Here is a 25,162-nt window from a genome sequence, read left to right on the forward strand (position 1 = left end):
TTGATAATATATATGTTTATTATTTATTATTAGTACTTTTTGTTAACCAAACAAAACATCTAACTTTGAGGATCCTAAACAATAAGTATCGAAATAAAAAGAAAACAAAAACAAGTTTGGTTGGTGGGTGAACGAGAAAAAAAAAAAAAAAAAAAAAAAAAAAAAAAAAAAAAAAAAAAACTAATACAATTTAATTGTATGGACTTTTTAAAATTTTTAGAGGGGAGTATAAAGTAAAATATGATGGTTTAAGAATGTGTGTGAGAAAAAGTATAATGGGGTAATTTAATTGTAGGGATTCTTTTTAAAATTTTAAGAGGAGATAATAAGTATGAAGAGTGGTTTAAGAATGTTTGTGTGAAAAATAGAATTAGAGGTGTCAACGCACCAAAAGTAAATGACCCAAACGTACCACATAATGTTTGTATGGTTATGCATTTATTTTTTTCGACTGTGGTTCAAAGAGAAAAATCTCTTCAACCATGGTCATTATTTAGTGAAAATATTTTGAGGATAACCACTCAAACCGCAACACATTTACCCCTATATCTGCACTATATTTTATGCAAATATGTCGGGCATAAATATAAAAAGTAGTTTTAAGCCTCATTTCCAAATCCCGTCAACAGTTTGGATAAATTTACCAAACATTTCAGTAGCTTTTCTTTTGACAAATAGTTGAATAAAAATTGGTCTAAAGATTGTCATTAAAACAAAGAGGATATCTTTTATCATAATAGAAATTTTCCAACCTTTCTCTCTTCTATTTCTCTTTCCTTTCAACTGCCCTACGTCATCATCTTTTATAAGAAGACTCCTGAAAATTGTGAGTGGAGAAATGGAGCAATCAAAGAGATGTTAACAAAGAAACAAAAGGGCAACATGAAGTTCATGACTCATAATGGTGGCACTATAAGCAACTATAGAAAGTGGCCTTTAATGTACAATTACTGAACAGATCATTGTATTCCATGATGAGCCTTGCGAGTGTTTTTTTTTTTTTTTTTTTTTTTTGCATCTACACGCTTTTAGAGAACTAGCTGCTAAATTGCTAATTAGTAATTACAAATACTCCAATGATAAAAGCAGAATTTGAGAGACAAAGAAAATATGTGGTTAGGCATTATAAGATGGTTCTAATCAGGCATTATTACAATTTGCATGGCTTCTACTTGAAGATGATTCAGCATATGATTCTTTGGAACCGTTCATTGATTCATCTTGGCCTGTGCTTCTATTTGAGGCGCTTTCGGATTGCCTTGTCTTAGAGCGGCTTTTCACTTCATCTTCCTTCTCGTCAGCAAACGAAAGAAACGTTTGAAGACGACCGGAGTGCAGGCTTCTACCAGAGGGCTGCGCTTCCTCTTTATGGAGCCTACTAAACTGGCGCACCATCTGGATGAAATATATAAAGAGAGCAAGCAAGCAAGCCAGCCCGCATACCACAAAGAGACCCCAGAAACTCTTGAGTTGAAGACGGTCCACTTCAAGCTTCGTGCCTTGCGAAATGCAGGCACTCCTCATGAGCCATTTGTCATGGATCCTCTGGAGATCCCCATTCTCCGACAGCTTCAAAATGGCCGTTGACATGTCAACCGCCAAGGGCGAGTCCCGCGGAAAGGCCTAAGTTGGAAAGGAAGAAACACACAATGTCAAGTTTCAACTACCTTTGAACAAGTAATGCGCTAATATATAGTGATAGATATGTTATATGCTCATTATATACTTACAAATCCCCATCCAGCCTTGGTGAATTCTTGGCCAATAATACTGAATTCGCAGTGTGCTGAGAGGAATAGCTCTATGTAAGCGCGCTCGTCCACAACAGCAGCAACACCACCGCCGTGGGGACCATCACGCAAGGCTTTAGCATGATCCTCCGCAGAGTTGAGAGGGACGAGTCTGGATTCTTGAATGCCGATTTCATCTATCAGATAGTTCCTCGCGAAGGAACCTTGTTGGTAGCCAATGGGGTCACTGGTTTCAATTAAGGATTCAATACCTTTAATGGGGGAAGTGAGCTGTTGCACCGTGAGGATTGAGGTCAAACTCGCCGTGTAGCTTGAGTTGATTATAAGAACAACAAACAGCCATATGATTAGTACTAGGCGTCCAAGAGTGCTGACTGTATTTTCCCCTGCAAATACCAAAATTGTGCAACTTAGATAAGCTTGTATTTTTGTTTTCTTTCGTAAATGAAAGATTCAAAGTTACTGTCTCCTTACTATGAGAAAAGAACATAGTTGAAAAGCTGAACCTGCAGAATCAGTAGAACAATAATTAATCATCTGCTTGGTATTAGCATTTGCTGAAAGAACTGATGGAAACAACTTCAAAGAACCGTTTTTTTTTTTTTTTTTTTTTTATGAAGACCTTGTTGACAGTGCACCATCCAGAGAAGTATGAAGCTGCGCCATGAAGTAAGACATGGAATATCTTACCAAAGAATAGTGACAACTTGTTTTCTGGGAGGACCCCGGAAATCATCATTCAGCCTGTGCTCCAAAATCCAAACGACGGCCCCGATAACAAGAAAGAATAAAGCTGTGGTAATCCACATCTCTCGAGTGAATGGCTTGAAAAAAGCCCAGGCACTAGAATTCCTTTTTCTTACAGGTGCTACTACTACTAATCCAGATTCAATATATGGCTGGGTGAAATCAGCCATTCTTGTTCGATTGGTGATGATCGCAATGTCTCCTATTGCTGCATCAAAAACCTAAAACAAAGTATTTAATCTTAAGTATGAACGCGTTCGTTCGTCTTACTTAACTAGTAAAAAATAACTGCACAACATACACACGTAATACTCACTCCTGTAGTGATCAAATGCACAAGATCTGTGCAACTCGGGTTTTTAAGACCGTCCCCAAAAGGCATTAACTTATAGGGGACAGCATAAGGCAACATGTTCAGTGCAGAAGTAAAGACATCAATGCAGTAGCCAGTGAACTGATCGGTGCCTTCTACAAGAGAGACAAATTCTCGATAGCTCACTCTATTAGGAACTCCGATTATCAAATGCCTCCCATTGTTTGGAAAAACCCACCCACGAGGCTTCTTCGTTGTTTGTCCAGGCCAAACTGCATCATATAGTTTTTGGTTTGAGCTGGAACGATTTGCCGGCTTATTGTAAAGCGTCTCTGGAGGAAAAACTGATAGCCCAGAATAGTTACACCAATAACCAATTCTTCTCATCCCGGTTCCAACCACATTGATGATTTCATATGCGGGACGAATGAGGTTCCTTTCTGGGGTGAATCCAAACGGGCCAGTCAGGCCTGTCATGTTTGTCTTTAAGATGTTCTGGAGTAACAAGTTTCCTTCATCAAAGATACTCATAGCATCAAGATTTAAATTGCTGCGCTGCACCATCAACCTCGAATCATTTGAATATGTTATCTTTCCTCCTTGATTGAAAAATGCATCAATTGCATGAGCAAGCAACCAGACAGTGTCATAGGCAAAGAGAGAATAAGTATTCAATCCAAGAGGTCCCGTAGCTGGCGTTCCCTTGGTCAAGTTACTCCACCTGGAAACAAATTTTCGTTTCTGTTTCGAATCTGGTGTGTATGTACGCAAAGTGAGGACTCCTTCCATATTAGCCATGAAATCTGCAGGGAGAGGAGAATTGATGTCTAATGTATTGGAGAGCCAATTAGAAGCAATCCAGACATATCCAGTTCCCATCATGCCTAGACGCTCAGCTACGTCGAAAACCTGTTCCCAGCCAACATAAACATGAACCACAATAATGCGAGACTCGCTTAAAGCCACCTTGACCAGCAAATCTGTGATGTTATCCCTGCTTGCATCAGAGACCAAAGGAGCTTTGTAGGAGATCTTACAGCGTTTCTCCACAAGCTTGTCCCCTAACGCCATTATCCCATTTCTCCCATGGTCATCATCAACATATATTGCAATTACCTCCCTCCATCCATAATAATCAACCATTTCCGCAATGGCAGCCATCTGAAACTCATCACTCTGCGTGGTTCTCACAAAGAACGGGAACTGGAGAGGAGTAAGAGTGGGGTCCGCGACTGAGAACGACAACATAGGAGTTTGGAGTTCATTTGCAATGTGAGCTATTACATGAGCTGTTGCAGCATTTTGGGGGCCAATTATGGCCACAGTGTCCTTCTCCATGAACCGCAAGGCTGTAATAGGCGACGAGGCATAGGATTAAAATTAAAGTTCTCAATCATCCCTAAGTGATTTCACACACATGACATAACAAGTAAGGGTCCAAATTCAACTAGACAAAACAGAAGTGCTGTGCAACCGAAAACATTGGTTTTTAGTTTCAAACATCTATGAGTGATGAAAAATGAAAAAGGAAACAAGACATACCCTCAATGATGCCAAGAAATCCGCTATAATTGGAATCCTGCATTGTGATTTTCAGTTTAGTTCCCCGAAGAACAGACGGATCGGAATTCACATCCTCAATTGCAGCTTCTATTGCCACTTTGGCAACTCTACCAATAAGAGAATTTAAAGAGAAAATAGCCCCAATATTTACTATGCTTGGTCTCACGGAGCTTGAAACATTAGTGCCAACCCCAGTTGAGGCCAAGCAATTGTGGAGAACCATCAGCACCAGATACCAAACTATATTATTCATGATGTATTGAATTGCCTAGCTAAAAGAAAAAGAAAAAAAAAAAACAAAACAAAACAAAAACAAAAACCGTCTACTTTTCAGCCTCCTCCAAAGAGAAAACAAAGCAAGATTTCCAGACAAGAATAGAAACTGGAAGATGTATTATGTCTGTGAAGCACCTGAAAATAAGACATGTATTAAGGTGGGTACCATAAAATGAAGACCTATGGTAACAGAATATATAGACCCAAGAAAACCCCAATATCAAAACTCCATATAAAAGAAAACAAACAGGATTTCAGCAAATCAAGATGCTATGAAGACCCAGATCCAATCATGAAAAGCGGACCAAAATAAGCCAGAAAAGACTTCATAACAGGACAAGAACCTAACATATTCTCCTTTCAAAAAAAAAAAAAAACAGTGGAGCCGCCACCACAGCAAAAGGCAACGTGTTGGCAAAAGTGGTTATTTTGAGGGGAAAACTTTCTACAGAGTATGAAGACAGTTAAGCACCGGAAAATGATGTGACTGGAATATTGGTGAAAAGTTGCATACTTTAATAGAAACCTCAAGAATTTGTCAATAGTGGCAAACTATAATAGAAACCTCGAGAAGTTGTGAAAAGTTGCAAAATTTATAGAAACCTCAAGAAGTTGTGAGCTAAAAAATACATACTTTTACAAGGTAGAATTGGCATCCATAACTTGGACTCGAAAACAACAGAAAAACTCAAAACAATGTTGTGAAGGAAAATTTCAAAAGCAAGCATTAAATGTATATAAACCAAACAATGAGCTGAAGAAAGTCAGCTTTCATTAATTAGTCCCACCTGAGATTTTCCAAAATGGGAAGCGCATATGGGGCAGAGAATTCTCAGATAAATGTCACCCAATTTTCGTGCCAATAAAGTGGGTGGAAGAAGCAGAGAAAACGACACCAATGGCTACAAAGAGATTTGAGGGTGTTCCATTACTTTAGAGAAGAAGGAATGGGACAATGGAAGTTGGAACCATTTGAGTGGTAAAAGGTGTTGGTGGGGGTGGCCCCACAGGTCACAATCTTTTTTCACCATAATCCTCAAACTCAAAGTTCATTATTTAAACGTGCATAAAGTTCTTCTTTTTCTATGTCTAGTGTCTACAACGCTTGCTGACTTTTATGCTAAAACTGCTGACTTATATCATATCTTTTGTGCCATTTTTTTTTTTTTTTACTTTCTTTTCTTATTTAAAGACTACCATTGTGAAAATTCACATTTAATTGGGCAAATTTGTGTACCACCAACCATCAAGAGATTAGTGCAATGATAAAGGATATATATATATATATATATATATTTACTCTCTGTAAAGATGTACTCGTATTCGAATTTTTATAGTGTCAATATAAAAAGTCTTGTCCAATTGATGAATTATGCAACTACAGTGTTAAATCTGTATTCATTTACTTATAATTAAGTTCATCTTTTGAGTAAAATTAGATCAATTTTTTTTTTTTTGTTTCATTGATGGACCATAAAATTTCCACTATATATGATAAGGATAGGGTGAGATGACATAAATAATCCCTTATTTTCAATAACGAAGAAAAAAATTGTATCATCGTCTTCTTTTTATCTTTTATTTTTATTTTTATTTTTATTTTTATTTTGTTTTTAACACAATCAATGGCCCTTTTGTCGAGTCTTAAGTTAATACCATCATAATGCTCGTTATTACTGAATTTTGAATAATTATCATTACGTGCAAAATTTGGAACTCATGTGATAAGACAATTTCTGACTATCCACTAAAACAAAACAATGATGATCAATTACCTATGCTGCTGATTTCCAACGATAAAACTAACAGACTAATTTTGTAACCATAATTTTATAGAGTATGTAGTAGTTTTACACAATTATTGGCTAATTCAAAAATCATTATGATAGAAGAGTCTATGGGCCAGTTTGGGGTTACTCTGTTTTTAAAATAATTAATGTGTTTTTAAAGAAGCACTATTTTTATTTAAAACAAAATCAGAAGTAAAAGTATAATCTAAAAGCTATACATTCAAACTTCTTAAAATAATTTAAAAAGTGCATTAATTTATGTGTAAAGTGTTTTTGTGCATTTTTATCAAATATTATAATTGCATCGTTTGTGCAAAGTGTTTTTAAGAGTTTCAAAAATAATCTCAAACACACATTATGAGATATTTCTGTTGGAAATATGTGGTGTTTACAGACAATTTTTTTTTTTTTTTTAAAATTTGTTCCTCGCTTGAATGCAAAGAAAAGAACAAAATCTAACCAAAGATCTTGGGCCCCGTTGGACCATTTGAGCTAAAGATTCCAACATTGTTGTACTTATATGGAGTATGGGCCAGCCTTTTTTGTTTTTTTTTCCCCTGGAAAGCTACTTTAGTGCTACAACGCCGTTTCGAATGCCAAGTCATATTCATTATAGTAAAATCATGTCAAAATTAAAAAAGAATACAAAATTTATATTATTTGATAAAAAAAAAAAAAACTAACAATTCACGAGTACAAAATATAGAGGTACCGCATTATTCTGAAAATTCACTTTTGCATTTTATTTTTCCTTCGCCCAGATTTTGTAAAGAGTAATCTACACAAATTTACATAAAAAAAAGTAGGATTATTTGAAAATTAAAGGATTGAAGGGACAATAGAGGAAAGGTCACTGTAGTAATTTTGTTACACTCGCAGACCCCCTTTTTGGGTGCTTTTATGGTGCATGAGGTTATATTACTTTATCAGGAGGCCAGGTGTTTTAATTGTTAAAATAAATTTTTTAATTAGTTTAATCTGCAGTGGGATAATTTTCTGTTACACATTGTAAATTTTAAAAAAATTATTAAATTTACTTTTTAAAGTGTATGAGTTTAAATTTTTATTCTTTATTTTTTATTAGTATATTTTTGACTAATATAGTTATTCAATTAAAAAAAATTTAATTAAAAATAAAAGGTAAAAATCTATATTCATACACTTTAAAAAATATTTGTCTCTTCTTCTTAATATTAAATAAAAATATGCTTAAATTTAATAATTAAAAAATGAATTCAACAATTAAAAACTAACCGTTAGAGGAAAATAACATTCTCCATGAAAAAATATATATATTATGGGCTAAGAAAAAAGTTGAAATTGAAAGGTATACTATTTTCACATCTGTGAGTTGACTCTTTATCTTCTCTTTGTGATCCTCTTTGTAAAATGGACCCACCTCTAGCGCCACCTTTGTGGTCTTAATCAGTCTTCGTCGCTTTCCTTCTTCTCTTTTTGTATTTTTTGAGGAGTTTTTTTGATAATTCACTCTATAAATAGTCTTAATTTTTAACTGTTAAATTTAATTAAAATTACATTAAATTAAAAAGCATATAAAATTGGTAAATTTTGATATAAATTTTATAGTTGAAAAATAAAATACTATTATAGTATATTTTTACAAAACTTATCAGAAAAAATCTCATTATAAGCTATGATAGTCTTTCTTCATAATCTCTTCTAAGTTTCAATTATATATTACCATGTGATTCTTACCATCCTAGATTATGTCATGCTATAGTTTTTTTTTTTTTTTTTTTTTTTTTTTTTTTTTTTTTTTTTTTTTTTTTTTTGGCCAGTGGTCATGCTATAATACATATAGCGATATTTCAAAAGGTATCCCTCAATTTTACCAAAATATAATTTTTATCTTTTATATGTTTAAATCCAAAAAATACCCTTTTTGTTTTTTAATTTTCTAGTTTAATTTTTTTAAATGGTCAAATTATTCTTAGATTTTCTATATACTGCCCAAACACTTAAAAAGAAAATTGTTGAACTTATCTTAAAAGTATATGAATCTGAATTTTTATCCATCACTATTAATTAGTACCATTTTATTAATATAATTATTTAATTAAAAAGTCTATTAATCAAGAATAATAGGTAAAAATCAAGACCTTCTTAGATTTAGGTATTCAATAATGTGTAGAAATTTTATAGCACCAATCTGTTTTTTTTTTTTTTTTTTTTTTTTTTTTTTTTTTTTTTTTTTAAAAAAAAAGTGAAATTTTTTTTGAAAAAAAGATTTCTTTTTTTTTTTTTTTTCATTTTAAAAAGCAAGTGAAATCTTAAAAAACTAATAAAAAATGTAAATTTTTTTCATCACGTTACTAGTGCTAGGCAATTCTAACAAGTTGGTTTACGATCTACACTATATTTTGAAATCTTTAAAAAAGAATCGTTCAATGGAGTGCATAAATAAACCAACTTGCTAGAATTTCCCAATACTATTAAGGATGATAAAAAAAAATTTACATTTTTTTTTAATATATCACTTTCTTCTTGAAAAAAGATACTTTTTGTCTTGTTTGAAAATATAGGGCATAGCATACTTTTAAAATTTTAAAAGCCTAAAGGTAAAAGTTATATTTAAGTAAAACTTAAAGATACTTTTGAATTTAGATGTGTGAAATGATTAGAAATTTTTGTTTGAGTTGTTCCTTTTTTTTCTATTAAGAAAAAAAAAAAAAAAAAAAAAAAAAAAAAAAAAAAAAAAACCCCGGGGCAAGAGAAAAAAAAACCATCCTCTGGTAAAAAAAAAAAAAAAAAAAAAAAAAAAAAAAAAAAAACCTCCGGTGCAAGTGAAATGATATCCATCGTTCGTGTTTACGAATGAAAACAAATTTGAGTAGTCTCACTTTTTTGAGTTCGAGTTGAAAATTTAATCAAATGAATAAATAAATTTTTATTAAAAAAAAAATAGATAAATATTTTTTAAAATGTACGGGTCTTAAAAATTTACTCATCACACTTAATTAATACTATTTAGTTAAATAATTATATTAATCAAAAAAATATCAATTAAAATTAAAAAGTAAAAATCTTAAAATAATGCATTTAAAATGCGAGTTAATTTTTTCATTTTGCTTTTTGTTAACATTACAATGCAATATCTACGTGAACTTCCTTTTTTTTTCTCACTTTTTGACGACCATTTAACACCTCTAACATGAAAAATCATTTCATTTTAATTACTACACTTTGACTAATAAACTTTTCCTTCAATGCTCCTTTAAAAAAAAAATGCCATGTGCCTTTCAAAAAAAAAAATGCCATGTGACGTAAATATCGTCATAACATAAGTTTTTGTGTATAAATTTATGTTATATTATATCATCCCTTGGCGTTAAAATACATAATCTTGTAAAAGGAAAATTTTAGGTTGAAGCCTACATCCCTTCAATGGATAGCAAGTAAGTTCTTGGTATGGGAAAGGATTTTGATTAAGGCAATAAATCTAACAAATCTGCCTATTTTAAAGGGAAAAAAATTAAAAAATAATAATAATAATAACAAAAAAGAGTGCCTATAGCAGCGGGACTTATTTTTCTGTACGATAAGGTGCAACCCAAACGCTTAAATTAAATCTCACTAAGAATATATGTATTCCCTTACACATATGATTGTAACCTAAATACAATGAGAACAACTACCAAAAAAACTCTCATGTTTATCAAAATACAAATTCTTACCCAACGAAAATATCCTTTTTTTCGTTATTTTTTTCCTTCAAAAAAATCTTTTTTTTTTTCAGAAATTGATAATAAAAGAAAATTTACATTTTTTAAATGATTGTTACACATTTTTTTAAGAATAACAATTCCTTTTTATAGATATTTTTTGAATAGATAGATACGAGACAAATGACATTTTTTTTTACAAAATATATATTTATATTTTTCTCTCTAATAACAAAATATATATTGTTTTCATTTATCAAAACTCCCTTTTAAAAGTAATTATATTATTTATAATTGCTCTAATATTGATTATGTTAACGATTTACACACAACACACCAAAATAATCACAAAATTAAACCTATTACTACAAACATATAAATTTTCAACAAATATACAAAATAATTTTATAAATAAAAAATCATACCAATTATACAAATTTCTTTACTTAAAAAAATAAAAAATAAACAATCTGATTTTCAAAACACAAATAAATTTCACAATACAAAAATAAATAAGTGCATCCCAAATTCTAGCGCAGAGTTACCGGAGAGATTGAGATTCACGTGGCTATCGCCGGTCGCAAGTGATTGCGCCCAAGAGAGAAGCTGGCTCGCACGGCCAGAAGGGGCTAGATTAGTACTGGCGGTGAAGGTGGGAGCATGTATATGTCGAGCTCAAAATGGTCGAGAACGAGGCGATTCAGATTGACCTGACCAATGGGTGCTGGAGTGGATTGTTGATGGAGCCATCTACAATGCACGATGAAGAGTGACTCGCGATGTGAGACTATGCGTGGTTGTGGATACTGTCGATGGTGTCGGACTAGGCGAGAGAGTGTGATTGTTATGGATGGTCTTATTTTAATTTGGTGTTTCTTTATCGTTTTTTATCTAAAGATTTTGGGTTTGTTCAGTTGTATTTTTAAGTTATAGTAATTTGAGTGTAGATCTTAAATTGAATTTGAGTTATAACTTGAGTTAAAGTTGTAAATTGAGTTTGTATTTAGTTGTGTACATTTGAGTTGTGGTTTGAGATGAGAATCTTTTAGAGTTTGTGTTTGGTGGGTCAAAACTTGAGTTTGTATTTAGATAGTATTTTAATAAAAACTCAATAATGATGGAAAATTTTAATAGGGTATATGAGTGATGTTTTATTCATCATTTCGTTGTGAACACATAAAAAAAAGAATCATCTTAATCAGAATTAAAACGAAAATGTTATAGCGTTTTAAATAATAGAAAAATATTGTTCATTAACTTGAGTTTGAGTTTAGAAACTTGAGTTCAAAGAAAAACTTGAACTCATATTTTAAACTCAAACTCAAGTTAAAACTCAAATTCAAACTCAAATTTTACAAAAAAATATAAACTCGAAGGTCCGTTCACTTCGCTGATTCGAGTTTGTTATTCGAGTTGAGATGTGATTTTATATGAGAGCTTTTTACTGTAGCAAAAAAGTTAGATGTGATTGTTTGTGAGAGCTTTTTACTGTAGCAAAACTCGAATTCTAAACTCGAATTGGTGAAGTGAACGGGACCGAATAAAATTATAACTTAAGTTCAAACACTAAAAGTCAATAATTCTAATTATGCACCATACCATTAGGAAAAGAGTAAATACTTCTACCATAAACACTCCTAAAGAAAAAAAATTCTCACAAATCCGAGTCTTTTTTTTTTTTTTTTTACCACTATGGTCTTTTAACAAATTGAGAAAATAAATAGGTAATGGGCTTGTAACTTCAACTTTCGTTTATAAGATAAGAACCACATAAGATATAATAATAAGAGAAATACTAGAGTCACTCATTTCATCAACTCTTTTTTTCTACCTTCTTCTTTTACCACATGTCGTCTAACTTTTTCATAGAAATGAAGCATTATAATAGACCATTTTTTACCTTTAATTACCTTTATGCCACTATTTATTTAATCACTTTTTACGAAACTAACATTGAAGACTTTTGAGTCTTCATCTTCTTCAACTACACTGTAAAGAATTAACGGGAAAAGAAAAAGGAAAAAAAAAAAAAACCCTGTATTGAAGAAACATCATATAGAAGAGAACTAAAAAAAGGACAACAGACTATTTTTTAATGAACGTTTGAATAATTAAAGTGCCTTTAGCTTTTGTTTGAAATATTGTATATGTATTCTTTGTAACCTAAAAATCGTGTTTAATTTTTTTTTAAAAATGTAATGAAACATTGATGAATAAATTGTTTACAAAATATAGTAATGGCAATATGGTGTATCCTACGGTCTCTAAAAAAAATCACAAAAGTAAAAAACGTCAGATACAGAATATAACTTTGTAACGTTAAAGAGTGGCACAGTTGTAATTACAAGTAAAAGAATGGTCTATTATTATATTTCATTATTAAAGTTAAGTGGAATGATACGTGGCAAGATAAGAAGGTAAAGAGGGAGAAAAGAGAGTGATGAAGCGAGTAATCTAGCGTTTCTCGATATAACACATTGATAAAGAATCAAATTTGTAGAAATGGCCTCGTTCACTTTGTTGATTCGAGTTTAAAATTTGAGTTGAGATGTGATTTTATGTGAGAGCTTTTTATTATAACAAAAAAATTTGATGTGATTGTTTGTGAGAACTTTTTACTGTAGAAAAACTCAAATTCTAAACTCGAATCAGTGAAATGAACGGGGCCAAACTTACTTGCTAAAACACAACTATGCCAATGAAACTAATCATACCTTTTTCGGCGCTTTGCTAAGATCAAGTTTAATATTTGATACGTGAATCAATGACTCTTATGATATTAATTTATTTTTTCAGGGAACAATAGCTTGCTATTCGAGTTCTCAAGTGTCGCCCTTGCCTCGCACTATAGTATTGGCCGGCACACCCCTCTTTTTCTAGTTTAAATTATTATTTTTTGAGAGGACACGGTGGTTTGATGACTTCATCTCATATTAACGTTATTATATATATATATATATATTAGATATATATTAGAGGAATATATATACATATTACCTTAAGATTTTAATGATATTGCCATTTTCAAGCAAACTTATATGGAATTAAGATTTATAAATGACATAATATTTCATTTTTCTTTTTCACTCGAAATCTTTTAGTGTTAATCTTACAAATAATTCCTAAAATTTACACTCAATTCCACTTACTTATAAAATATCCTATAATCGATCTTTAAAATTTTATTTTGTTTCAATTTTAATCTCTATATTAGCTAGGTGTTAAATATTTAAAGGAATATGTGTAAATTAAAATTAAAATTAGAAACAGTTAAAATTTAGAGATTAACTTTTGTTATTCTTTGGTATTGTTTTAGCCTGTAAATCTTAGATGTTTTAAATTTTGATTCTTAATTTTTACAGATTTCTTCAAATATTTAACACTTAACTAAAAGAATGAACAAAATTAAAAAAAAAAAAAAAAAAAAAAAAAAAAAAAAAAAACCTCAAAGACTAATTGTGAGACGTTTTAAAAGTCAATAATCAAAATGAAATTGAGTGTAAAACTGAAAGAGCATTTGTGAGATTAATCCAATCTTTTAATGTATATGCTACGATTTCACAGTTATTCTCCTTACAACAATTTGTGAAACATGCAGTTCAAATATATACTTTCCACCAATGTGTTATCTTCAAAAAATGCACAAAAGATAACAAGATCCTTTCGTATCAAATATGATTGTTGACTATGCAAATGTTCGTCGTGATTCGTGAATACCCAGCTTCATCCAAGTATAAAGTATTCTCCACCCAAAAAAAAAAAGAAAAAGTTCAATTTCATCCGACTTCATCCAGGCATTTTTTTTTTTTTTTTTTTTTTTTTTACAATTAGAGTTGAGAAAAGTATTTTATGTGGGAAAAAATATTGTAACAAAAAAAAAATTAAATTTAAATTTTTATGCAAAAAATACTGTAACAAATAAATTTAAATTGTAATTTGAGTTGTTAAAAACACACGCATTTGAATTTGATTTGATTCCTGGATTAAAGATGTCAAAGCTCAGAAGAACTTCAAGCCTTCAACTCAGTGGCTTCAAGAAGCCTTCCAACAACACTAAGTGAGACAACAAGACAGATCGTTTTTTTTGACAAGGCCTTGTTCGAGTCCTGCTGCAGTGGATTAAGTACATAGAAAACTTATATTTTCTCGACTCCTCGGAGTTATGGGTAAAGCCACCCACTATTTTCATATAAAACATTTGTTACTCCAAAAAACATCGCCCTTCCGTGAGCTTAAATATGCCATCTTAGAAACTACTATTTGGTTTTACCAATATATGTATGTAGTCTAATCAAAAGATCTTATTAAGGATTCGATGATAAAAAGGCTAGCCAAAAAGATGTTTCCTCATAACAACCCAAGAAAATAGAACTTCACTCAAGACCAAATCTATAAAGACAAGAAGATTATCAGACAGACTATATAATTCCTTACTGGAAAAACCGATTACCCCTTATCACAATTCTTCTATTCCCTAGCTAGCTCTTCAGTCGGTCCAGCCCTGATAGAGTTTCGAATCAAAAGCAGAATATACCCACAGCAAACAACTTCAGCCCGAACAAAATCTAGATGACATCTTTACAGATCTGATGCGAAGAAGGCTGAAAACCAACCGGCAAAGGAATGAAACACGGGCGCAAAAAGAGTGAAGACGAGGTCACATCAACAAGAACATCCACCAGACTGAGGCTGAGATTGAGATGCACTGCTAGTTGTTGACTTCAGATTCACATCAACCATCTCTTCTTGCTTTGTTGAAGAAAGTGTTTCCATTCCTGGTAAAGCAGCAGCAATTTTTCGAAAGAGTGCCTGTGGACAAATAATCGTTAACAACCAAAAAACTGAACTATGTAAAAAAAAAAATGAAGAAACGAAAAGATAACATAATAAAGGACTCATTATAATACAATCCACCTAGCGAGAGAAGAAGAATGAAAAGATAACAAGAAAAATCCGTGCCCCAAAAAAAAAAAAAGAAAAAAATAACACACTTGAGCTTTTATCTATAAAACTGAGAGCTACCTTTATATTAAAACCAGCCTTAGCACTCGTTTCAATGAACATGACATTTAGTTCCCGAGCTTTGGCTTCTCCTTCCTCTATGGACACTTGTCTGCAAAATCACAGGAAACTTCTAAGTTAAACAACAATGGTGAAAAGTAATAACCTACTCAGAGTGAATAGCAAACTTCATTAACAGAGTAAATAATACAATTTGGTGCTCTTTGTGATGGCATAGCAGTAAAACAAGAAAAGCATCATGATAAAGAATTACCTATCTGGCTTAAGGGGCAGCATCTTTTTCTTTCCTTTCCTTTTCTTTTCTATTCTTTTATTTATTTATTTATTATTATTATTATTATTATTATTATTATTATTATGGCATAGCAGTAAAACAAGAAAAGCATCATGATAAAGAATTACCTATCTGGCTTAAGGGGCAGCATCTTTTTCTTTCCTTTCCTTTTCTTTTCTATTCTTTTATTTATTTATTTATTATTATTATTATTATTATTATTATTATTATTATTATTATTATTTTGTCATTTCATTGTTATGAGAATGCCTTGGTACTTTACAAGCTTCTTGCTTGATGCAATGCAGAACATTTTTTCTTTAGAGCATGCAGTTAGCTGTTGGTCTATCAAGGATTTACAAGAAGCCTACCAGGCTTCCAAGATATAATTTACATAGTGCACGGAGAATTTGCACTCCACATCTGAATAAGGTTGGTAGAAGATTCCTTTACATAAACACAACAAAACATAACTACTGAATATGTAACTACTGAATCCGAGATTCAGAGTAGACAGAATCAACGGTAAGAAATGATCAAATTCCATTTCCTAACAAAAGCACAAAAGCTTCCAAGTTATTCTCAACAAAAAAAGCCACCGGACGAATAATTTTGAGGTTAAGTTACTGACTCTTGTTGGTTGAAACTCAACAAAAGAACAGTGCGTCATATTTGAGATTTCATTTCTCCAAAGTGTTGAAGCCAAATGAATTTGCATGATTCCAGTCATCCTTTTAAGTTGGGCCCACCCCGACCAGAAATTTCCTATGACTCGTTTGTTGGGTTATTACTTATTCCTAAAATTTAGAGTATTTAAAGGAGGGGGTGGGGGTGGGGGTGGGGGAAGAACTCAATAGTAACATTTCCTGGCAACAGTTGTTACCTGTTTTCAGATATATGCATTCACAACAACTGATATGGAACCCAAAGTGAGTCCTCAAGTTAGAATAAAACAGAATTACAAGCTATGGGCAGTCTCAACACTAATCATCTATTTTTAAATGTTAATCAACCTTTACCTCTTCTCGACAAGATCAGTTTTGTTTCCAACAAGTACAATAATGACATCACTGCCTCTCTCGCTGCGCACCTCTTCTATCCACTTTGATGTGTTCAGAAAAGATTGTCGGCCTACATTAAAAACCCACCAGAACCAAAGAAAAGCACATCATGCTTTATAGGATGATGACTGAAAGAATATGAAAAAGAGGAAAAGGTGGAGAAATCAAAAGGTGTTAATAAGCAAGCTTTGAACATTAGTGGACTTTTCTTTCTTTTTACACTTTTTTCTTTTTTCTTTGGCTGAAGAATGCTAGAAAGCTCTGAAGTACAATAAAAAAAGTGGAAAACATGAAAATTTTCCACCAACCATGGTAGCACTCTAAGCCTTCGTTTGTTTCATAGGTTTGAAATCAAAAAAAGTTTTGGTTCAAACTTTTTTTCTGTAGTGTTTCCTCTCGCAAAAGTTAAAACGGGTTTGTATGTATGTGGTGGATATTTTACTCTAGTTTGTTTGGCAAGAACACACTATTCACAACAAAACAAGGATACAAGACTTTCATATAAGAAAAACTTGGGTGTCCTAAGCGTTAATGCCATAACATAATGTCAGAATTAGAAATAACTGACATGGACATTTTATTTTGTAACTTAGCTCTACTTGAATCCTTGGCACCTAAGAGATAGTATAGGCCATCTTTCTTCTCAGCAATGCCAATAATCTTCCCCGAAGAACGGTCCTGAAATTCACAGTGAGAAGGGAAAAAAGTCACAACACAATTAAGATCTTTTGTTAACTTACTAAAAAAAGAAACGGATAAAATGTATTAAGCGCTAGTAATTATCCCTATCTCTACAAAATATATATATATATATATTTGTGCTTTTCACAAAGTGACACTGAAAAATAATATATTACTATAAACACCAACATGCATAACCAAGTGCGATGAATCTTGACTATCTTACCATAGTTGCAGTCGAACAGTTCGATCTTCAAGATACATGGTTTTTGACAGGAAATCAATACCAATTGTAGCCTGGTCAGGAAAAAAAGAAAAGTCGAATTACTCTTTAAATAGCTAAACGCTTTGAATTGTAATCAAGTTAAATTCAACATATATGGAGTTCATGCATAACGAATACACAGATCTGTCAAAACAACATTCTTGAACTTTCTTTCATAGGCTAATACTGTCAAGAAAATTGTCAAGTCATATTTGATTATTTTGTCCATAATTTGCTTCATCTTTTCTAAGCTAGCACATTATTCTGAAGAACATATCATTACCTGCACTATAAAACTACATGGCTTGGCCATATCTTGACAAATTAAAACAAGCACTTCATCTAAGAGCAACATAGCTTGAACTTTGCTCTTCTTTCTCATTCATTTGTTTTTGCTAAACTTGTCGACCAAACAGTTGATTATTCAGTTAAACCATCAAACCTTTTTGGTAGATTGGATTAAATGGCAAGAAAATCGACCCAATACAAAACTAACTACATTTTGATGGGATTCAGAAGCCTGATCCGCTCGAGTCCTTATACAGTTTTAAGAAATGCTCGTTCATAATCCAACATTAACACAAAAACAGAACAATTTCCCACAACCTTTTTCTCTCCATCCAAACAGAGGGCGTAAATAAAAATCCAGATGCCAAAATTCAAACAAAACGAAACAGACCCAAAAAAAAAAAAAAAAAGAAAGAAGAAGCAACACACAAAGCTCAAAACAACCGGATCAATAACCCAAAAACAAAAAGTTGCGCCCAGCCGATCTGAGGCATAAAAAAAGAAATCTGAATTGATTGGGATCTGGGTATGAAAGAATTCGAAAAATTACCTGATAAGTGTTGTCGAATTTGTCGTACATGAAGCGGGTGATGATGCTGGTTTTGCCGACGGACTGGTCACCCAAGAAGACGAGCTTGTACTTTGCGAGGGCCGAGACTGGAGCCATTTTTGTTGGATCAGAAACAAAGAGAGAAAAAAAAAAGAAGAGGGAAATTATCGGATCTGAGAGAGATATAGAGAGAGAGAGAGGATTTTGCTTTCTTCTTCTCTTCTTCTCTTTTTCTCTTTTCTCTGGGTGCCCAGTTGGGAATATTTAGGAAATACCTCTATGAAAAGTTCATTTTAAGAAATTACTTTGATCTAATTTAATATTTCTTTTTCTTTAATATAAAAGTTGATGGGGGCAGTTGAAAGTACTAATATACTTCTTAAAATTTTGTTTATTTCACCTATTAATATTTTTATTTTTATTTTTATTATAATTAAAAGTTTTTTTTAATTTTATTATAATTACAAATTTTATAAAAAATTAAATTAAATTTAGTTAATTTTTTTTTTCATAAAATTATGTCTTAATTTAAATTTGTGAACTGACGCCCTAAATTTCATCCATTTTCCAGACGTAACTTAAGTGAAAAGAAAACCCTCTCTTCTGCACGTTATTCTCTTTTTTTAAACTCTACAATATATCTGATTCTCTATGTGTTCTCTCTCGTTTCTCTACCCATTCTCCACCGCCCTCAACTGAAGCGCTGCCCACGCCCTCGACAACCGGCCGCCACCACTCCTCTTCCGCCGACCGCCGCCACGCCCTCTCCCGCTGGCTGCCGTCGTTTCTCTACCCATTGAAGTTTTGTTTTTTTTTTCTTTTTTCTTTTTAATTGAAATTTGTTTAAATGTGAATTTTTTTTTTTTTAAGATAGATGACAGAGGAAAGAAGTGATTGTCCCATTTTCTTAAATGCAATACATGTTGTTGATTGTCCCATTTTCTTCTGTTGTTTGTTAGTTGATTATTATGTGGCTGTTCCTTTCTTTGTTCTTGTTCAATGAAATCTCAATTATCAAAAATACGAAAAAAAAAAAGAAGAAGAAGAAGAAGAAGAAAGAAAAAAAGAAAGAAAGAAAGAAAAACCCAGTCTTCTCCAATTTTGTAAGGCTTTTTTCCATATTGAGATGGAAAAACAGTCCTAATTACTGGCTTGAAAAGCTTTTTTTTTTTTTTTGGCAGTACAAGGAGGGATTTTTGCAATGATCATAACATTCAACTCCGATCACTCATTTTGAAGAGTATTCAGCCCTCATTACTGGCATACAGTTTGTATACTTGACAAATTATATCATTTTCTCTTTTACAATTTATTGAAAGCAAACAGAGACATCTTCCATACCCTTTAGCTTAGGTATTTTTTCCTTAATTTTGTTATAGTACTTTTCATGCCAATGAAAATAAGCTTCTTTAAGGTTGTGTGGAACTATTTTTTTTTTCCCTGTAAATTATATTGATACTCTAAGTTGAGTGTTGGATGATACTTAACATTGAGCACTTTCTGTAATTCTAATATACAACGTTTAAAATTTATTCTTGGCTTACTATCTATAAGATTGCTTTTTCGTAGAAGTTCTGCTATCACTGAGGTAATAGTCTATGATTAGTATTCAATAACACGTTTTCACTAATTGCTTTACGTATCATTTTTTTTTTCCTTGGTATTTATTTTTGTGTTCCAATTACTTGTTCTTTGTTTTAGAAGAAAAAATCAAGGTTACTTGCTCTTTGTCTTATTTTTTCTCTTTTCATTTTGTTCCCTTATATTCTATAATTGTAATGTTAGGATTGAAGTTTGTCGGAAGAGATTCATTTTGCTCTTTTGAAGCTGATTATAAAAGATATTGAATGTGTTGCAAGGATACTTTTAAGTGGATTAGGAGTGAGCCAAGTTTAACGTCCAATTTTCCATTTTCCAATATTACAACCATTGGAAGTAGGTCAAGTAGAATACAAATGGCAAGAGTAAAACAAACTGAAGTGAGTCGTCAAGTACTTGAAGCAAGGCGACGATTGCAAGAGCTCCGTAGTCAATTGAATGCCACAGATGAGAGATAGGATGCTCAAACAAGCCGGACAAGTGAACCTGTTGAAGCTGTTGAGAACGGTGTCTTTAAAACAAGAGATGTAATAAGAATATTTTATTATTTGATTAATAAAATAGTTTATTCATTATTTATATACATGTATTATTGAATACTTTAGGAATATCATTGAAAGTTTCGAGATTATTTATGTAACCTTAAATATTATATATACATGTTATATATAATAGAATAATATTTAAAATAATAATCGAAACAATGTTCGTAATAAATTTAATAAGTTTCAGAATCTTTAATTAAAACATTATTAATACATATCATTCTCATTAAGAATAGAATGGTGTTATCCGTATCATTAATATATATATATATGAATATTGAATGAGTGTATTATGCATAATGAGATTATGTAGAACTGGGACATGAACACAATTTGATTTTCTGATAATTTCTATTAAATACAGAAAATCAAATTTGAGTCTACCGATGGTCATATATAGAATGATCTTAATCATGAGTTGTTAGTAGACTCCTATTTGTGGATTCGTGTTTTTTGACTTATTCAGTGCGGATTTTGAGATCCTAAATCATAATTTCTTGTATCTTGGAAACATGATGAAATCGATAGCCGGGAATGCTAATATACAAGATGGAGTCCATTCTTTCTTATTTGAAGAAGTAGATAAATAATTTTCTTAAGAATTGATTCGGTACTTGCATAAGTAACGAGCTCATATTCATAAATGTGTTTTATGAATATACTATTCATTAGAGAATCAATGATACTCAAGGATAAAGATGTAATTAGAGAGGTTAGCGAATTTTACCTAACTCTAATTATGAATTATTTATAGATGATCGATCTATATGTAGTGATTATATCAAATGGACACTTCAAGTTCTTAGAAGTAAATTATGTTTATAATTTCGAGAGTGCAATTACAAGTTTTTAGTGGAGTAACTTTTTAAAATTAATTAATTAATTAAAGAGTTTAATTAATAATTAATTTTATTGGAGCTCAAAATTATAGGTCCATGAGTTATCGCGTCATCTTTGTATTATTTGTAAGATAAGATGAATTATCAGAATTTTTTTTCACTCACGAATAATAAATTAAGAATTAATTATATATCAAATAATATGATTATTTAATTATTTTGTCACATACTGTGGTGGGATCACAAGGGGCGTAAATACCACTATAATTTAGTTACTTGTTCTCCAGGTAATCCAGTTTACTTGATCAACAAGTTTTTCTAATTAAATTCAAAAGGAAAAGTAAAGTGTGATTTTATTTGGAATTGAATTTAAGCTAAAATTGAAAACTGGAGAAATTAGAGAAAAGATGGCCAAAAAGGAGACAATAGAAATTAGAAAAAAAGTGTTTTTTTCGCTCTCCAATTTACCTAAGGTGGCCAAAAATTCATAGAGAGAAAAAGAGAAGAAAAATTCTTTCAATTTTCTCAATTCTTTTACATACATGCGTTAATAGTAGAAGGATACTAAATTAGTGAGTGATCTGATAATTACTTTGAGCCCACACTCTACGTCTTGCAAGTTTCAAGAAGTAGACGAGGAAGACTTGGGTTTTCTAAAATAACTTTGAAGCTAGAATCGTTCGTTGGCCAAAAATCTCAAATTATCATCATAATCGTCGATAAGATATCTATCGTTATAAATTAATAAGATTAATTTATTATTGCATAAATTAATATAATTTATAATATATTTAAAAGATTTTATAAAAAAATTTTATTATACCCGATCTGCACTACTACGTTTCCGCATACAAAAACATTTCAAAAACCAATAGAGGCAATATCCGACACTCAATCGAGGTAATGATGAAACGCTACCGATAGGAGCATCAATTCCCAATAGAGAAAACACGGTGGCAACAACAGAGGAATAAAGAGAGGTGGCGAGAGAGGTATTTTTTCATTTAGAAATCTGCTTTAATAAGCATGCCTAGTTTGTTCTCTACTGTTTTTCAACGAGCTCTACTATTTTAAGTGTTTGCTTTTGGTATACTAAATTCTGGAGTTGTTAAAGTAAATTTTTCATTCACAGATCGTGATTCCAATCGAGCCATCACTCCAATCAGCATTAGAGCTAGTAGTCATATTGGCTTGGAACCTCACCAAAATTAGGTAAATCTTGAAAAAATTTGAATCGGGTAAGTTTTATGGTTTTAAAGTAACAAGTTAGATATTCACTTATTTATTGGTTATCGCATTACTAACTAATATGGTGTTTGGCTCACAGATTCAGAATCATGATTTAACACTATTTTTAATTTACGTGTATTTTTTATAAGAAAAAATATTATAATAAGCCGCGAACTATGATTCTAACTATGACACGAATCATCGTACTAAACACCTTATAAATTTTAAACAACGGAGACTGTGTAATATATGTAATCAAATATATCGAGTTGGACTTTGCAGGACTTGTTTTCGATGTGCTCAGAGATGATACCATTCCGTTCTTCAAATAAATGATGGCCATTGTCATTTTTTTTTATGATTTGGGACCCTTAAAGAAATATTTGTATTAGTATAATTATTATTCATATTCCTCTTAAATTGATTAGGTATTATAAATTTTGTGAATTTTTTATGAGAAATGTTGTCGTATTGGTATTTTGAGGGTGTAAACAATATGGTAGACTTGAGTATTAGAACTCTTTACTGTCTCGTAGAATATATCGTCTGTTTAGTAGAGTGATTTTTACTTGCATTTTTTAATTTTTTTTCTCTTGAATAACAACTAAGTTGAAACTTCTACTTCAAAAAAACAAAAAACAAAAAAAAAAAAACAAATAAACAAACAAACAAAGATGAAACTTCAAAAATTATAACTTGGTAAACGAAGTTAATACTTTTGTTATTTTAAATGTAAGTACTAGTAATTAATTTTGGATGTAAGCACTAGTAATTAAGGTGCAAAACATTTTTTTAATGAATTAAAATATCTTATTTAAATAAATTTATAATAGGCTCTATTGTGTGGTAGACATACTCTACTGTTCGGTATATTTGAGTAGTAAAGCTCTCTACTGCTCGCTCTACCTGGACTTGGTTGCAAAGTGGATTTTCATTAAAATAACCTTAATATTGCTAATTAATTAGTAGTTATTTTATACTTGATTTGAGTAGAGTGATTTTCATTAATTTATACTTGATTTGAGTAGTTATTTTATACCGAACAGACGTCTACCGCACAGTTGGTTCAATTTAATTTTTCTTCCATAATATTGCTAATTAATTAGTCACATTGATCATTCACACCAAATTGATGAAATTACATTAAAAAAACCAACTTAATGTACTACTACTTAAGAGATTCATTGTTTCTCCTCACTTTAGTAAGCTATGTTGATCAAAGTTATGCACTAAGACACTAACTACTAAGGTGAAATTTCAAAAATTCTAACTTAGTAGACGAAGTAAATAACTTTGTTATTTTAAATGTAAGCACTACTAATTAAGGTGCAAAACATTTTTTTACTGAATTAAAATAACCTTATTAATTAAATTTATAATGGGCTCGACTGTGCGGTAGACGTACTCAACTGTTCGGTAGACTCGAGAAGTAAAGCTCTCTACTGCTCGGTAGAGTATCTTGACTATTCAGTAGAGTAGACTTTCACTTGCTTTTTTTAGTTAAAAAACTTGCTTAAATCTACTTTTTCTTTATCCATCAAGACATCAACAAAAAGGTGAAAATTTGAAAATTCTAACTTTATAAATTAAGTAAATAGTTTTTTTAATTTTAAATGTAAGCACTAGTAAGTAAGGTGCAAAACATTTTTAATGAATTAAAATACCTTATTAATTAAATTTATAATGGGTTCGACTGTGTGATAGACGTACTCTACTATTCAGTAGATTCACGTAGTAAAGTTCTCTACTTCTCGGTACGATATCTCATCTTAGCAGTAGAGTGGATTTTCACTTGCTTTCTTTTAGTTAAAAAACTTGGTTCAATTTAATTTTTCTTGCATAATATTACTAATTAATTGGTCGCATTGATCATATCCACCAAATTGATGAAATTACGTCAAAAAAACCAACTTAATGCACTACTACTCAAGGGGTTCATTGTTTCTCCCCACTTTAGTAAGCTATGTTGATAAAAGTTACCCATCAAGACACTAACCACTAAGGTAAAACTTTAAAAATTCTAATTTGGTAAACAAAATAAATAATTTTGTTATTTTAAATGTAAGCACTAGTAATTAAGGTGTAAATTATTTTTTAATATATTGAAATACCTTATTAATTAAATTTATAACAGGCTTGACTGTGCGGTAGCCATACTCTTGTTCAGTAGATTCGAGTAATAAAGCTTTCTACTGCACGGTAGAGTATCTCAACTGGATAGTAAAGTATATTTCACTTGTTTTTTTAGTTAAAAAAATTGATTAAATTTAATTTTTTTTTAATAATATTGCTAATTAATTGGTCGTATTAATTATTCGCAGCTATATATATAAAAGAAAAATATCGTACTCATTGCCTCTATTTTACCCATAATTTAATTTCAATAAACACTTTGAGGAGTTGATTTTCTATGGAACTCTATTTCAATTTTCAGTGCTATGCAGGCCAAGGGTTAGCGCGATATGGCCCAGATGTTTTTAACGGGCTTTTGATCCAGTACGTCCACTGAGAAAACTGGGGCTAACTTCCGTATCACCACACTCGGACGCGAAACAAGGCCCATCAACGTATGGTTGTCGTGAGGTTCACGGCTGTTTGGCATTGCTTTTCGCAAGAACTTTTTTTTTTTTTTTTTTTTTTTTTTTTTTTTTTTTTTTTTTTTTATTTCTTTTTTTTTTTTGTTTT

At 31.3% G+C, this 25,162-nt stretch overlaps 1 protein-coding gene and 2 pseudogenes across 2 annotated transcripts; 1 reads left to right on the forward strand and 2 right to left on the reverse strand.

The window, feature by feature from the left end:
• Positions 1 to 1,098: 1,098 nt before the first annotated feature.
• Positions 1,099 to 5,571, reverse strand: LOC21406111 (glutamate receptor 3.6). 2 transcript variants are annotated; one of them, XM_024174885.1, is made up of 7 exons: positions 5,439 to 5,571; positions 4,354 to 4,785; positions 2,815 to 4,160; positions 2,442 to 2,719; positions 2,226 to 2,257; positions 1,731 to 2,137; positions 1,099 to 1,623 (listed from the first exon to the last, which is right to left on the reverse strand). In XM_024174885.1, exons 2-7 carry the CDS (start codon positions 4,625 to 4,627, stop codon positions 1,141 to 1,143), a joined length of 2,820 nt encoding a protein of 939 aa, XP_024030653.1. In that variant the 5' UTR covers positions 4,628 to 4,785; positions 5,439 to 5,571; the 3' UTR covers positions 1,099 to 1,140. The 2 variants fall into 2 exon arrangements, with proteins under 2 accessions (XP_024030653.1, XP_024030654.1); XM_024174886.1 differs by lacking the exon at positions 5,439 to 5,571 and adding an exon at positions 5,285 to 5,348.
• A 7,262-nt stretch (positions 5,572 to 12,833) lies between these two features.
• Positions 12,834 to 12,994, forward strand: LOC112094312 (annotated as a pseudogene).
• A 1,408-nt stretch (positions 12,995 to 14,402) lies between these two features.
• Positions 14,403 to 18,553, reverse strand: LOC21406112 (annotated as a pseudogene).
• Positions 18,554 to 25,162: the final 6,609 nt, after the last annotated feature.

This window comes from Morus notabilis, unplaced genomic scaffold, assembly GCF_000414095.1.
Source record: "Morus notabilis unplaced genomic scaffold, ASM41409v2 Scaffold135, whole genome shotgun sequence".
In the NCBI taxonomy this organism is placed as follows: Eukaryota; Viridiplantae; Streptophyta; class Magnoliopsida; order Rosales; family Moraceae; genus Morus; species Morus notabilis.